The sequence below is a fragment of the Festucalex cinctus genome, chromosome 13, assembly GCF_051991245.1.
Source record: "Festucalex cinctus isolate MCC-2025b chromosome 13, RoL_Fcin_1.0, whole genome shotgun sequence".
In the NCBI taxonomy this organism is placed as follows: Eukaryota; Metazoa; Chordata; class Actinopteri; order Syngnathiformes; family Syngnathidae; genus Festucalex; species Festucalex cinctus.
This window is the reverse complement of record NC_135423.1, coordinates 16,444,538-16,461,727: the sequence shown is the minus strand read 5'-3', so window position 1 is coordinate 16,461,727 and position 17,190 is coordinate 16,444,538. Positions and strand designations below refer to the sequence as shown.

General features: G+C 40.7%; 1 protein-coding gene across 6 annotated transcripts in view; it reads right to left on the bottom strand.

Moving 5' to 3' along the window:
- Positions 1-8,044: 8,044 nt before the first annotated feature.
- limk1a (LIM domain kinase 1a) overlaps positions 8,045-17,190 on the bottom strand; it is a 43,106-nt gene continuing 33,960 nt past the window's right edge. For all 6 annotated transcript variants that reach the window (XM_077541590.1, XM_077541591.1, XM_077541595.1 and 3 more), the window contains 12 exons: positions 16,593-16,808; positions 15,575-15,680; positions 15,000-15,223; positions 14,639-14,825; positions 14,232-14,318; positions 12,731-12,862; positions 12,568-12,627; positions 12,265-12,330; positions 11,794-11,962; positions 11,598-11,653; positions 10,970-11,127; positions 8,045-10,741 (listed from right to left, as the gene is read on the bottom strand). In XM_077541590.1, the coding sequence (XP_077397716.1) occupies positions 10,573-10,741; positions 10,970-11,127; positions 11,598-11,653; positions 11,794-11,962; positions 12,265-12,330; positions 12,568-12,627; positions 12,731-12,862; positions 14,232-14,318; positions 14,639-14,825; positions 15,000-15,223; positions 15,575-15,680; positions 16,593-16,808 (1,630 nt within the window). In that variant the 3' untranslated portion in view covers positions 8,045-10,572. The remainder of the gene's footprint in view (positions 10,742-10,969; positions 11,128-11,597; positions 11,654-11,793; positions 11,963-12,264; positions 12,331-12,567; positions 12,628-12,730; positions 12,863-14,231; positions 14,319-14,638; positions 14,826-14,999; positions 15,224-15,574; positions 15,681-16,592; positions 16,809-17,190) is intronic.

Sequence of the window (17,190 nt, the reverse complement as noted above, 5' to 3'; positions counted from 1 at the left end):
TTCCAGACCGAAAGATTTCAAACAGAGTAATCCCAGAGTGGTTCGGGGTCAGGAATGGAATTCCACAGCAAATATATTCTATAAATACTTGAACATTGTGGATATGGACTGTGGCCAAAAACACACACACTAGAGGTGTAAATTTCAAAGTGAAGTCATTTCTACCACTATGTCAGAAAATGAAAAAAACAGATTTTTGGAACTTTGAACTTCTCAGCTCGTGAGATGTGTGAGGAGCGCCTTGTTCTTTCAGACTGGGTGGACAAGTTAAGAAGCTTCGATCATGACCTCATGCCATTTATTGCTGTCTTTTATTCGAAAAAATATCTTTGGTATGAGATGATCTGCTTCTTTGATGCAGGCCTCACGTTTGTGCTTTGCTAGCTAAGCAGCAGGAACCAGTTTAGGGAGGGAGGGGGCATGGGAACTGGGCTGGGATTATTTATAGCGGGAGGGGCCTTGGTAAGAGCCGCATCTACTGTACAAGGCTTTGGAGGAATTTCCAAGGTTGCCCTCTGACCAGAATTTCTGCTGAGTGCTGGGGCTGGAATAGCTCAGGCTCAAGTGGAACATCTGGACTGATGTGGACAATTAGCTTAAGATGAGCAGGGAGTGGACGCTAGTGATAAGTACTGTAGAGGACGGTCTAGCAGTGGACTGCGTTAAAAAGGAGACCTGATTTTTTTCTTGCTTTTGTTTGGCTTTTAAACCACAATGATGCACAACATCATGTGATGCACATATTGTACCTGGAGAGTGAACATCAATCTCAGAACATTGGAGGCAGGGTGGTTGATTTTAATCTGTAAAGGACTTTGCATTGCAATTCTTGTATGAAAAGCGTTTTTTAACTCTTTGACTGCCAAAGACGTTTCATGATGATTAGTAAAATTCCAATGAATGGAATGCGATCTTTCATTGAGTAGCCACATTGTATATGTAATAAAGGCAAACAATATTCTTTTTGCCTTGAAAGATGAGTTAAAATGCTCAAAAGCGGCTGGCACTGTGGATTTTTTTGTTTTGTTTTTATAACGCCTGGCAGTCAAAGAGATAAGTAAAATTTTGATTGACTGATTGAATACCAGAAAAACTCACAATAAAAGCAGTAATGTTAGTTATGGAAATTGCTTGTCAAGTTTTGAGTTTTTTGTTTTTTATTTTTATTTTTTATTATTATAGCATTCCTTTAACCCTAGAAAAGAAAAGAGTATTTCTATTTTTGTCATTTTGAAAGCTGAACAAATTAGAGGTCTGTTTTTGACCTTTGATCTAACTACTTAAAAGAACAGTAAAACACACAAGTGTTTAGGTTAAAATCTTCTGGTTGATATTTGGTATCGCACACAGACAGGCAGGGCAGTTCAACTCTTATGACAAAAGTCTGCAAACACAAGGATGCCCCCTCTTGAAACATTCATCTTTGTCCATGCCTTTGTTGTTACAGTGGCCACGTGTTCACTGAAGTGTAGCGTGCCTGCTCCCTAACCCGATTGTTTGTCCTTTCATCAAACTGCAAAAGCCCACAGGGCCGCCTGTCAGAGCCAATCCCGCAGGCCAAAAACGCCAATGCCAACACTGTCTGCATCGCTAACTGTGTCGCTGCAGCTGAGTCCGGACTCGTCAATGAATATGACTCGACATATATGGTGGAACTGCAAGTTCTCGTTCAACAAACTGAGACACTGCAGGAGTGTGGTATGTAAATGATCATTTGCTCGGTTTAATCATAGGTGGGGTGTTGTTCATTATTATCAAAGCTGGCTGAGTGTTGGTTCAGCAATGCAATCAATCCCAGTGACGGTGATAGGGTGTGGTGTTACGTGTGTGAATTCTGCTATTCCAGTTTGAAGGATGACTGCTGGTTGGCAAGAAATGAAATTAGAAATGAAGACAAACTGGGCTACAAAGGGAAGCTTCTTACGGCAAGCTAATAGGCTAATAAAGTCCAACTATAGTCTTGCATACACTGTAGCTTGGATGCTGTGGGCGGCAGCAGCAAATGAAGGCAAAGCGAAGACGTTAATGGCTAGTTGAGCAAAAGCCACAGCGGAACACATCGCTGTGAAGATGCGGCTGAGCGCAGAGACAACTGCTAGCCTTCTGCACGCTTCTCACTTCAAAAGCTGACAAATAAGGCCGAATATGACATACACTATACAGCCGCGCCAGCTTAGTCACAAAGCTTTGTTGTGTAGTTGAGGAAAGAGTACGTTTGTCAAACCAATACAGATCCACTCCTCTCCACCCACCTGTGAAACTCCTACAGCCTAGGAAAACAAACACACACCCCGTTCCTACCCATCCAGGGTCCAAACACAGCTGTCAAGCTTTGACATCATGGAGAGGAGGCGTGAGGAAGCGGATGGGGAGGGCAGGCTTGACAGCGAGGTGACAGTGAGATGATGCCCACTAGAAAGATGACCACCAAATTGCAATCACACTGCGCTGCAGTACTACTGTCTGTCTGAGTCAACCATAACCGGAAAATATGCAACAAGTCAGCAGGAAGACAAACGAAGCAGACGCGCCCATAAACAGAATGTCGCCTTCCCTAATGAGGAACAAGAAAATCTGGGCTTTGACAAAACACCTTGTTGCGGTGGAGTCAACCGAGCACCCCATAGCAGTTCGCTTGTAGAACAATTACAGAAATGCTATCAGTGGGTGACAAGGTCAATCAGTATTAGAGAGTCAAGAGTTCAGTCATGATAGCGTCATCCTCATCTCTCTTTTTTTTTGCCGTCAAGTGGCAGGATGAGGTCAAACGGTGGCTTCTTACCTCTTCATCTGGTCAGGGGTCGGAGCATAAACAACCAAACGGATTGGTGGATCCACATCCAAAGAGTTCAGGAACATGGGGGGAGAGCACAAACAAGAATGCCAATAAGTTAATATCTGAAATGTGAAAAGCACAACCTTTTGAAATACAGTTAAGAGCGATCAAAATTAATCGATTTAGAGACAAGTAATCGATTATTTCGATAATAGAGTAATTGTTTGGAACCATTTTTTATTTAAGTGAAGAAGACTGATTATCTTCTGTGTCTAATTAAGACATTTGCAAACAACTGTTTTACTTGCAAAAAGAGTGACTGAATCGGTAACATCAACCCCCCCCCACCCCCTTTTTTTAATCCCTATATGGATACGAAGTACGAAATAAACACCAATCACCGGTTAATAAAAAGTAATCACGGGAAAAATGCTTTTATAATACACCTTAATGCAAAATTAAAATGAATTTGATTACCGTATTTTCACGACTATAAGGCGCACCTAAAAGCCTTAAATTTTTTGAAAAGATGACCATGCACTTTATAATTCAGTGCACCTTATATATGGATCAATATTGAGCCGCAACAGGTCTCGCTGTCGAGACGCTATCGGTGACCCTGCACGATCAGTGACGCGCATGCGCAGCTAGCTAATACTAACACTTTACCTCAGAGAAAATAATAAAAACAGCTGTTTATTCATTTTGGGAGTGAATGGAGTTGTCAGAAAGCTGGTTTGTAATCTATTAATAAAGTTTGACTGACCTATCTGACTGTTTTGTTGACATTCCCTTTAACGCAGCACCATCTAATGGATGCATAATGTAAACCCAGCCTCTACTGTAGCGCCTTATATATGAAAAGTTTTAAAATATGTCATTCATTGAAGGTGCGCCTTATAATGCGGTGCGCCTTATATAGAAACGTTTGAAAATATGTCATACATCGAATGTGTGCCTTATGGTGAGGTGCGCCTTATAGTGCGGGAAATACGGTAATCGATTGAATAATCGCTAGAGTAATTGATTCTAAAAATATTCGCTAGTGACTTCCCTGCACTAGTTCATACTTTCAGAGCCTTCAAAGTCATTCAATAATCACTTCAGATCAGTTTTGGAATAAACAGATTTAGTAAGATGACATTAAACGTACGACCATCTACACATACTTTGCCAACAAGGGCATTATAATAAGCGACGCACAACACGTGGTCCACATGACATTCTTGAGCTGTGCGACAGTGGCAATTTGCTTGGCTTGTTCCTTTCTCCGGCAGTCCCTCCCTTGACCTACATGCCCAGATCCTCCACCAGCGATGCTGTCAGCCAGCCACAGACAAGGATGGTCCCATCTCGGAATGCCGCTGCTCACTGTGCCACCAATCCACACCGTACTCGCTCTCCAAATGGATGCCTTTTCCGGCCACACTTCATTTATTAAAAGATTTGAGCTGTGTTGCTTTATTTATGTAGAAGGGTTGTGGGCAAGATTTTTGATTTCAGACCACTTGCTTGATTGCAAGTGTTTCCTGGCAGGTAGATAGAAAGAGCTCCATGTCTCAAATGTGGAACTAAATGTCCTTTTTAATCCTCATCAAAGTGCTTTTTTCTGGAATTGTCTCAGCCCTCTTTACACACCCAAAAGCCAGACATATAAAAACTAACATTTGAACATACCACTAAGATGTCAAATCCTGAGGGCCCACAAAAACGATTTGGCATAGGGCGGAGGTGCAGACACGTGCACAGAACATGAGCTTACTTTCATTAAGGATTCCTTTGACGTAATCACATGATCAAATTTAAACTCTGTAAAGTAACTAACAAACTACATCTACAATAACATACACTGTTAAATTGAGACCTTTCTGTGTGCCAATATTAACTGAACATTATTATTCTTGTAAAAGCATTTGTCAAATTTAATTGAGTATATCTCCATGACTAACCTGATAAAATAAATAAAATCTACAGAAACCTCCGCCCACTCTCAGAGTTAAAGCTCTGTTCATCTCCCACATTATCGCCCATCCAACCATCACCTACCTCCCTTTAATTTGGGCCACTTTTCAGCGTCATTCTGGCCGCCTCTGCCTCTGTATCACAAGACTCCTCTTCTCCGAACAACTATCGTTACTCAGATGGAGAGCTCATGAGACCGAGCTGAGTGATAACAGCTTTCTAACATGATAAAATGCAAGTGAATGTGATTTAGTGCCATGCACACTCTTTGATGGAGTAGCAATGCAAAAATTGCTGAATAAAAAAGGTACCACTTGAATTAGATAATGATGATTGGAAGCCCAACAGCAATGTCCTGACGATTGAGAACCGTGTTTTGTCATATCTCAGTTTGTTTTAGGCAACCAAAATCAAAACAGGTCAGTGTTTATTAGTTACATTGTTCATCACACTGTTCATTTCCAGACACACATTATAAAAACGCTGCCTGAACCCTAAAAAACGACTTGTAAACAGACAAGTGGATGCCATCCTGGCACTCATGGCAGCAGAGTGTGACAGTATAAGTGCTGTACTATGATTTTTACTATGTCTCTCTCCCCCACCCCATAGGCTATATTTTGCCCCAGTGATTGCTATGTCATAGAACTGTCAAGTTCTTTTTACACCAACGTGAGAAGCAGACCAAATAGGCATGCAAAGGAGACGTGTTAGAGTGAGAGGTGCACACAAATGGTGCTGCACCCCTTGAGCTAATGTAATTTTGGTGCCTTGCTCAAGGGCATCTTGACAGCAGTCAGGAAGTAGACTAGCATATCTTGAATAATAGTATTATTGAGTGACAGATGTGCTGTAGAGGAAGATGCAGTGCAGCAGAGGGGATGATAATCAATAATATAGTTAACCCCTGTTTATCGCAGGGGATACATTCGCGTTCCACCTGCGATGATATTGAGAGATCAGATGGGAAAAAACCAAACACTTTACCTCTGCATGTTTTAATGACACTTTTAAAAGTACAATTGCTGCTTAGCCACTTTTCTCATTCTCTTGCTAGCACAGTTCTCCAAATAAAAGGCAAAGCAGATTAGCTTCAAGCTGTTTACCTTACCCAGTTGAAGTTTACTGTAGAATTGACGATAAATAAATAAATAAATTAATTAAATTCCAACAGTGGCTTAAAATATGCAATATATACAGCAAGGATTCACTATACATGGGCGAGGGTTTGTCTTCCAAGTCAATTCATCGCAATGAGTACAAATGTGTCATTCAGAGCTAACAAAATGAATCAAGCACAGATCTGATTGTACTGACTGACGCGTCTTGCAAACACATCTATCTGTCTTGTGTTGAGGATTACTGCAGAGTAAACAAGCAGAGTCTTTCTTGCACACATCCCACTGCAGCCCTGAATATGTTGCAGAATACAGTATGCTTGCCCTAGAAATAGTTTCGCGTGGCGAACGTTGCTCCTACTCTTGCATAACTGCAGGGGGATTACAGGGGGAAAGTGGCATGTTTTTTTTTTACGGATTTGGGTTCAGACTGAAACACCTGAATCATGTTGACAGTCAACAGCACCTAGTGAGCGTTGACTCACCGCTTAAAGGGTTCATTAGCACATGAGACGCCAATTCACTCACCGTGGTTGAACATCGCGGAGCGAAGGCGGTTGCGGCTGGACGAGTACTCCATCGCGTTAACTTTCACTTCGACCTTCTTCTCTCCCTCTTGGTCTCCCTTTTTTCTTCCTTTTAGTCGTTCTTCTCGCTCGTTTGTTTCCTCTGTCCCAACACAGCCGTAAAGAGGTTGACACTTGTCGTGTCCGACCAGACAAACCCGTCCTTTCCGCGTCTCCGTGTGTGCGTGTTTGTCTTCTTGACTGACTTGCTCGCTTGCCTTCTGCCGGGCTGGTGACGTCACTGGACGCAGGCGCTTGCCGCAGCTGCGTCGGAATGAAAACAATCGCACGTGCACATAATACGTGAAGTCATGTACACACGCACTCAAAAAACATACCCGCGAAAATTAGTAAACATGGCAGAATATACATTACATGTTTTATTTTGTTAAAAAAATAAAAAATAAAAAAATTAATTAACTGAATAGCATTGTAGAGCAATTTCCACCATTTTAGGACCTTGGGGGCGGGGCTGGGAGGGTGGGACAGCTCATCCCGCTGCACATTTTAGTTTACTGAGTTAGCAATATTGTCAAGGGTCCTTTATTATTTTTTTCACATTAATTTAGCTTCTTTTTTTCTCTTCCAGTCAATTAAAACGTTATTTATTTATTTATTTATTTATTTATTTATTTATTTATTTATTTATTTAGGCAGCATAGTGAGCAAGTGGTGAGAACGACAGTCTCACAAACAGTTCTGAAATGGGGGGTTCAAATAGATCTCAAGCATTGGTTTAATGATTTATTCAAAATGAAAAAACAAATATTGGCTGGCAAGGAAACCAGTTCAGGGTGTACCCCGCCTACTGCCCGAAGCCAGCTGGGATAGGCTCCAGCACCCCCACGACCCTTGTGAGGAATTAGCGGCGAAGAAAATTGATGGAAAAGAAAATAAATACTAAAATAAACTTACTGTAATTATTAACTAGTTAATTATGATTAATTCTGAATAACCTATGTAAATGAATTTAGACTCAACAATTGTGCATCTTTTACAAATTTTATTCATGTTTATCTCAAAGGACTATTAGTTCAAACACCTACACTACAAGGCTTTTTTGATAGTGACATCTTGTGGTTGAAGTGAAGCACGACTGGTCTGTGTTTTTTTTTTTTTCCCCCCTTGACTTGGCTATTCAGTATATGTATAATGTACATACACAAACTCGGGTTTCACTAACCTTTTGGAAACTGAAAGGTACTTCTTGTGTACGTATTTTAATATGTGATTATCAAAAAATCATTGATAATTAAAAAATAATCTTTTGTGAAGACACGAAACATGTTAATTTCTCTCAATTATTTGTGAAGACACTGAACATGTTAATGGGTTCTTACAATAGCTAACAGATAAACATCATGTGTAACATTATTTCTATAAATCTCTGCCACTGTTTACATTTTCGAAAGATAATTTCTACATTATTAGAAAATCACAATGTATCATCAATGCTAAGCTACAACAGGCACACGGGTGGTGACCTTGCACTAACTGTGTTCATTATATTGACCTTCTGCCCAAAATAATGATCACATAGGGTAAGTGGTATAAAAAAACATGGATGGATGGACATTGCAAACCATTATGCATCTCCGATGTCATAAATGCACACAGTCTGGTTTCTTTAAGTAGCAACAATTTTATTTTCAGCCGTGACAAAGAGTAAAAAGAAAAATAACATTTATCTCCTCAAGAGTCCGAATGCTCACGTTCAGGATTTAAAGTGCAGAATTTCACAGCTTGTGTAAAACTTAAATAAGACAACAGAAGAACTAGAATGTTAAAATATCAAAACTGAGAGCGAAGCTCAGGAAAATATAAATATAAGCAAGGACAAGAAGAAAATCTTATGCAAACAGTACAGTATCGGCTATGATATTCAGTCCACTGAACTCAGGCTTGCACGTATGGTACAAAACAGAAAAAAAAAAAAAAAAAAAAAAGAACAATCAGGAAATCAGGTCATTTTCAAGTCGTTGGCAAGGCTAGCTTACAACAAAGGCACAGCATTGATCAGAGGTATCGATCTTTTGCAAAGAAGTGCTGCGGCAACATTCTAATTGATCATCACATCGTCCTCATCGAGACATCGACATGCTCACATGGCTCACACAGGAATTACAAATTGTAACATGTACATTAGTAACACATCACCGCGGAATGGTTTGCTATGAATTAGCAATATCGAATAGCAGGCTATATAGTGATCACATGCTAGTTACGACTGTTACTGTGTTCTGGATTGACTTCATGGTGAAGGAATACCAGGAAATGACGGCCCTGAGCCAAAGGAGTGAGGAGGTGAACGTTAAGAAATCGGCCAAGCCATCAGACACGACACACAATATGGTTGACAAAGGACCACTGAGCAAGGCAGCAAAAGCAGAGTTCGGACATCACATCCTTGGAGAAGCAAACACAGGAAAATTCTATCCTCTGGAGCTTTCAAACTGGACAAGCTTGTATCTTGACAATTTAAATCATAAACTAAATTGTCACCACAGAATATGATCAATCAAAATGTGTAAAATGTTATATGATTTTACTAATCAAGCCCAGTTTGATTACAAGAGGATGGATTTTCCTGAATGTTACATTTTAAAAGGCTCAACCAGTGTCTTGCATCATTATATCAACCTGAACCAACATTATTTCCTTAATATCACAAGTAGCCCAAAGAAGGAAATAAAAAACAAACATGGCTTAAACCAGCCATTTGGTTAATATAGTGCAAATGAAAATCTATACAAAAGATTTCAGTGGTTTCCATATATATAAAAACAGATGCTGTTATGTTTAATATCTATTTAAAAATGTTATTTAACATCACAATATTCAAGCTTGGAAGGCAGACCAACTATAGCAATTGTACCATGCAGCTTGTGTGAACATAAGCCAGCAATAAAACATGTTTTAGTTTACAGCCAAGAGATTTAAAAGGTGCAAGTGAGAAATTTAGTGGAAGCCATCATTTTTGAAGCGGTGCCATTGTGCACATTACTGCAATGGACATAGATGCATGTGTAAAGACACAGTATAAAGTGATATTTACAGACAGAATGTACATGTAAACATACACTAGGTGGACACACACTACGAGCCAGTATCTGCTACTATTAAGATGACTAATATAAAGTTATACTGTATACAGTATACAACAGAGTTATTCTAGCATTTCATAATTGTTTTAATCATATTCCAAATGGGAAGAGAAAAGCTTCAATGCAGGAAACTTTGTAGGCGCAGTCAACCAGAAACCGGATTACACATTGTAATACCTCATGAGATGAAATGGAGGACAGCGGAGTAACAATTAATCATCTATCAAACGCTGACCCCCGTAAACTGCACTCAAAATCTTTCAATCTCCATAATTGTCAGGCCAGCCAATAAAAATATGGCAATGACGCAAATACGTATAGAAAATATGTCTTTACATTTACAATATTTAACACATTTACAATGTTGCCACTTACAGTATGTACAGCAGTGCACATTGGAATACTGAAGATACCACATTACCAGGGAGGACTAACACATTTGAGCTATAACTGTGTGTGAGTGTGTGTTTGCATGTACCTCACAGTTAAATCAGTGCTACAAAACCAGCGTTAACAGTTTTGGGACATGATGAATAAGAATGAAAACCTAAATGGACAGCATGCAGTCTCTAGTCAACGATAGAGAAGTTTTCAAATTCAGCTTGATTTCTTCTGTGACATTCTACTAAAAACACGCGCACAATGTTTTCTGTAGAGGTCCAAACTTGAATTGTTTCATGCCTTAATATTTAGCTGCTTTAGCCACATAAATATATTCTCTAGTAATTGCAAATGTAAATCTACATTATACAAGAGTGGAGTTATGGTTTGAAGGTGGATGCTCATTTCATACGTAACGCTTGACGTAAGCATCATGTGCAGCAGAATGCAGCTGTCATAGTGGCCGTCTCTCCACTGGACTTCGACTACGTGCGCTCCTCTTGAACAAGTGGCTTTTCAAATGCACGTTTGTCCCCCTGAGTCTACTCGCTAGACCTGAGCCAGGTCTATTTACGTATTGCCATCGTGGCGAGAGTTGCAATACATAATTCGGAATTCGCAGGGAGCAGGCTGTCAACTTGGACTCTCTTCTGTCCTGTCCAGTTTTACTCTGGTTGTTCAGGGTGGACGTGCAGGCCGTTCTCGGACCGAGTGATGCTGTTGTCCTCCCAGAAGGCCTTGTGCAGCTGTTCCACTTCTGACACGAGCGGCAGGCCCATGTCCAGGTGCATCTTCAGGTTCCCCAACCACTCCTCCAGTTTTGAGAAAGCCGGGCTATATTTAAAAGGAACAGTCAGATATCAAACTCAAGCCATTTTTAAAGAATGTGCATTAACAGGACAGTTGACCCAAAACAAATATTTCTGTTAAAATGACTTCCCTAAAGGTAATGATTGCATCTCTTTATTAGCCCAAAGTTTTCCCACTCTGCTCTACTGAGTGACAATTGTAGTTTGACACATAGCTCCGCCCCTGACTGCCCTTTTACATGTGACATCTGACCGTTTATCAGCGTCGAGGTCACAGCACACAGCAGCGATGGGGAAGAAGGCCGTGGGACAATCGGGAGGACAGTAGTGCTCAAGGAAGCCCGACACATTCAGTCCGAAGTCCACCGCCCTGGGGAGGTAGTCGGGGTCAGCATTGACCCTGCCAATGATCTTGAAAGGACACACAAAAACAAGTCTGAGCAGAAAAGAAATGAATTATGCCCTTTTGCAGCTGAGAGCACATAAAACCTCCAGACCAAAGCTGATTGTTTTCCAGCAGACCAGAGCTTCAGTTTGCCTTCCTGCCAGTAACCACATAAGACAACTTTTAGCCTGCACCATTCTCACTGTATTAGTGTTCTCCCTGGAAAAGTCGTATTCTTGAGTCTTTGAGCAACTCAACTGTGGCCAGATTAGGTTAATGGAGAGCGGCCAGGGACAAAAACACCAGTTGCATCATCAGTCCCTTGGAACTTTAGAAAAAGGTTTCCTCAAACATTACTGCAGATTATTGGGACTGCATTGTGCACACATTGATTGGTGTGACTCTTTAAATGTCAATTACGCAAAAGTGGAACTATGTGCAGAGTTAGATATGTGAATTTTGATATTACACCATGACTATCACGCTCAGCTCTCACCTCGCATAGCATAATTCCGAAAGAGAAGATGTCTACCCTCTCATCGTAACTCTTTCCTGGGAAGGAAGAACAAAAATTGTTTAAGTTTGAGAAAAATAAAATAAAATAATAATAATAAGTGTAATAAAATATAAAAAAAATACAATAAAATAATCAAAAAAAGAGAAGATACATATGCATTTCTCCTCATTCATACCGTGGATCATTTCAGGAGCCATCCAGTAAGGGTTCCCAACCACCGTGTACCGCTTCCTACGATCGGGCCTCTTCAAACCCGACAGTTTACCCTGCGAAAACTTCTCCTCGTGTTTGTCGTCCACCATCAGCCGTGCCAAACCGAAGTCTGCCACCACCACTGTGTTGTTCTTTACAAACACGTAAAAAAAAAAAAAAAAAAAGTCATTTAGTCAGTATTCATGGAGGGTTAGATTAAAAAAAAATAAATAAATCTGGGAAATAGCTGCATATTAAGATGTAATCTGCTACTTGAAATTGAATGTCTTTTCTAGAGAGTCTCCTGCTCTCTGATGGAGTCAGACGTGCATTGTAAGAAGTGCAGTGCAGCTGGTGTTAACAAAGCTCGGCCTTGTTTTTGCAAGTGGCAGATCCAATGTGTTGAATGAGCACCAAAAAAAAAAAAAAGTCCTTGAAACAAAAGAGTTCTTACCTCCCGAACAAGACAGTTGTGAGAGTTCAGGTCTCGGTGGATGATGTTCATGGAATGCAGATACGACTATGTGACAGACAAGAAAACAAACGTTTGTAGTGTTAAGTTAAAAAAAAAAAAAAAAAAAAGTCCAGCAAGGGAACAAAAGTGCCTTGTTTGACTTGAAGAGGCCAACATTGTGACAGCAGGAATTCAAGTCACGCGTGACATTGATCATTGTGCTAATGGCAAGCCAAATACACAACAAACAATGAACTAATCCTGATGGAATTCATGAAGTGTTGATACGGTTGTACAACTCACCATCCCAGCAGTGATGTCCTTGGCAAAACTGACCCTCTGGTTCCAAGGGTAGTTGCTATCCTGGGAGAGGAAATTCACTGTTAGATGTTGCAGATGAACTTTCATTCGGACCGACTATCCTGAAAAAATGACTGGAGGCAGACACTCAAAATCATCTTCTCACCATTTTCTTGATGATTTCCCTCAAGGTGCCACCCTTTATGTACTCCGCTATGAAGTTGAGTCGCTTGTCTTTGTAGAGGACGCCAATGAATTTGAGCACATTAGGGTGATCCAAACAACGCATGACCTTCACCTGGTGAGACAGTATGACTTGTCAGTCAACAGAAAACAATTCAGTGGTCTTGTCATGTATAGTAAGCAGTCAGCAGTGTCAGTTTTAGATTTTAGGGTTGCTTCCCAGAATAATGTTCCCAGAATCGAAACTAGTAGCTGTGATGTCATGACGTCAAGCTCTCTTAAATCATTCATATGTACCTTTTCTTGGTTTGTTTTTGTAGCCTCTTCCACTCTTCATCTTTTTATTATCATCACTTATAAAGTTAAGACTCCATTTTTCTTCCAATATTGTATTAAAAGTAAACTCAATGGTGCTTACTCACAACCATGCGGGGACTGTTTTTCCAATTAAAATGCCTAAGGTGAAATCAACCCAAAAATTTTCTTTTACAATAATATGTTGAATGTGCCCCCACTAGTGTAAACACAGCATTGTGATTAATATTGTGTTTGTGGAACATGAGCTAAGCTGCAAATTCCACCAGTTGTAATCTATCTCAGGAGGCGGCCATTTTGCCACTTATCGACTGAAAATGACATCACAGTTGTTCAGGTCTCAGGTAACAACCAATCACATCTCAGCTTCAGAAAACAGGACAGTTGTGATTGGTCATTACCTGAGCCCTGAGCAACTGTGATGTCATTTTCAGTCGGCAAGTGGTAAAATGGCCACCCCCTGAGATAGATTAAAACAGATGGAATTTACAGTTTAATTCATATTCCACAAATGCAATATTAACTAGAATGTCATTTTCATTCTAGTGGTGGTGGATAAAAATGAGTGTTGTAAATATCATTTTTGGGGTGACTTCCCATTTCCCGTTTGTGTAGCCATGAACAAAAACAAAAAAACAAAAACAAAACAAAAAAAACAAACAAATGAGAAATATTTACATTATTTACAACAAATAGTCCACTCAAACTCAAGAGAGTATGACTTCATTGTATCAGTATTTTGGTTACCTATGACCTAGATCTGACCTGTAGTTAGACATGAATAAATCACTATTTTATTGGGCAGAGGATGCGTTAAAAGATGAGTTTCAATTCATATAGGTCAACATCAATGTAAGTCGTTTTGTTGCCACTAGGTGGCAGTAGTATCTTTTATCTGTCTCCAATGAAAAATTGTGATGACACTGCATCCCAGAAGCCTACTTCCTCCTCGTCACGCTCTTCAGGATATTATTCTAGGAGGTTCCATCCTCTGTTTTTTGGCACTAAACCATCCCCATTAACATGTTGACCTCAGAGGACACCACCTACTGTCATCATGATGGCTGGGCCTTATCACCAACCACCTTTGAGTAAAACCCATTTTACTTGATCCGGCTTTTGTGCAATGACACCCCGAGGTGAAGACAAACATCATCACATCTGCTCACCTCTTTCAGGAATGTCCTTTGCGTCTCATCATCGAAGCGAATCAGTTCTTTCATAACCATCACCTCTCCCGTCTCCCTGTGGGTCACCTGGAGTCAAGAGCAACTGGATTTAATCCTCAGCTTGTGCCAAGCCATCAATTCTCTATACTGCTTGTGGTTATTAGGGTTGCAACCGTTCACATTCAAGTCTACTGCTTAGATTCGAACCCAGGACCTCTCAACTATGAAGCAGACATGCTAACCACAACCAACCATGCTTCCCAGTATGGGGACCATTCAAGTAATACAAACACAATCCTATTTTTCTGACAGATCACAATACTGCTACCTTCTGGACTTTGCCGGTATCATTATAAAACACACAAACACAGCAGCGCTCCATTTAAATGTAATAGCATCAAATGTACCTTGATGGCCTGTCCGAAGCAGCCCTTCCCAAGCACTTCTCCGTGGATGAGGTCAGAGGGGCGAAAGATGCGGTGTGTCCGGTTGGAGACGACTCGAAGTGACTCGGATCGATTGATGTCTTTCCTCAGCGAGATGGGGGACGCAGCTTTGCTGGAGCCGGGCGACTTATCGATGCTGTAGCTCCGCCTGGAGAATTCCATTAAGAAACCATTTTATGAAGGCTGGTAAAGTACATTAGGCACAAGTAATGAGAGCTAACACAAAAGCGGTATTGAAAAGTCTTAAAAAAAATATGAGTGAAAAACAAAGTGAAAATTGATACCTTCAAGAAGTGAAGAGTAAATTAAATTAATATCTTACGTGACGAGGCGTGATTTCAGGTTGCTCATGTCAGGGATGGGGGATTGTGTGATAGGCAGGATGGTGGGCAGGATGGGGCCGGGCCCCGCAGACAGTGGGGGGGACAGCGGGCCATCCACCTGCTCCGCAATCTCTGAAGTGCTCCCCTCTTGCACCCGACTGTGAGGGTCATGTTCGATGGTGAGCTGGAGCAGCCGACTTGTCTCCTGAATGAGCAGGTCGATCTGAGGAAGATCACGCTGATAGGTCAGTCTAACATTGTAACAAAATTGTAAATAGGTGACGAAATTGGAATGCAGTATGATCAAAGTCATTCCTTGTTGCCTACCTCTCTGCTGACTTTTAATGTATTGTCCACAAGTAATTATTTTTAGCTGTGTTTCTACCAATAAATCTAAGTAGATTACATTATTATTTTTTAACCAATAATGAGATCCCAAGTACTATTAGAGGCACATCAAATGCAAAAAATATTCGACTCACAAAATTATGCAACAAATCCAGCAGACGAACAACTATGAATCCGTAAGTGGCGTACATGTTAATAATTGTCTTGTGGGCTGTGTGGTGAATACCTCATCCAGAGGAACGTTGCGAATGGGCGTCCCATTGATTTCTAGGATCCTGTCTCCCACATGGATGGAATTTTTGACATCTGGACTGATGCAGTCAGCATCCACCCTGAGGAGAGGAGAAATATTATTTGGGCGAAAACTTAGCTTTGAATACTTCTTAAAGGGATACTTGACTCATTGAGTCATTTTCAGTAGTAAAATGTAATATTTTATCTAGAACTAATTTGATAACTTCATTATTTTTCATGTACAATTAAAGAGGAAGTCAGCCTATCTTTTTGACAATAATCTGTTCTATGCAGCCCCACTAGTCTAAATATAGTATCGTAGAAGTAAAATCCAGCCGTTTTTATCCATTTCAGGGGGCGGCCATTTTGCCACTTGCTGTCAACTGATGATGACGCCAATGCTGCTCAGGTCTCAGGTAACAACCAATCACAGAGCAGCTTCAGAAAACAGGTGAGCTGTGATTGGTTGTTGTCTGAGCCCTGAGCAACTGCGATGTCATCTTCAGTCGACAGACAGCAAGTGGCAAAATGGTCGCCCCCTGGGATGGATAAAAACGGCTGGATTTTGCTTCATTACTCATACTCCACAAAAGTAATATTAATAAGAATGTTATGTTTAGACTAGTGAGGTCAAATATAACATATTATTGTTAAGAAATGTTAAAGGTTGGCTTCCACTTTAATACCTTTAAAAACACATTTTCCACTTGCTGTCGACTGAAGAGGACATCAGCTGTGCTGATGAAATAGGTAACGACCAATAACGGGTCATCTGTTTTCTGGGTTTGGTCAGCAAACTGAGCTATGATTGGTCGTTACCTATATCCTCAGCACATGATATTATCTCCAGTCAACAGAAAGTGGAAACATTAGTTTTTAAAGGTATTAATTGTTCATGAAAAATAGTTATCACATTAATTCTAGACACAATAATATATTTTTACTGTTGAAAATGTCTCAATGAGTCAAGTATCCCTTTCAAAACATGGCCTTTTAGAATTCAGACTCACTGAGAGACCCTGACGGTGCGCCCAAGGTCAGGACTGCAGTCTTCATTCGGGCTGAGCGGCTGGTCGATAGCAACGGAGAAGCCCCTCCCCCGGCAGCCGTTGTTGCCCTCAGCGGAGGCGGGGATGGACACTAGCGTGACGGTGTGAGGGATCCGCGAGCATGGCGAGTCCGGCAGCGACACGGGGGTGACAATGGTTTCGTAGTAACAGTGACCACTGGAGGGACGGGGAAGAAACATCAAAAGATACAGAATTCTTAATCACGATTGACTCAGTGACTAAAACTTCATTTGGAATGTACTACATAACACCACTTTTTTTTTTCCACTTTCTCTTCCGAACACTGGTTGTTACTATGACTTGTGTCGAGCAAGTATTTTTTTTTTTTTTTTTTTAACCAAAGCTAGACAGCCACACCCACACAACCCCACTGCTAACCAACCAAACACTAAGTCCAATTTGACACACATACTGAAAGCCTCCAAGGCATATTAAAGATTTGGTCAAACTGCAAGCCCAATTAAGTGCCACATCCAAACAGTGTCCAGATGACTCATACAGATTGGTTTTGTGTTTCCAAACACCACTAAGCACCAAA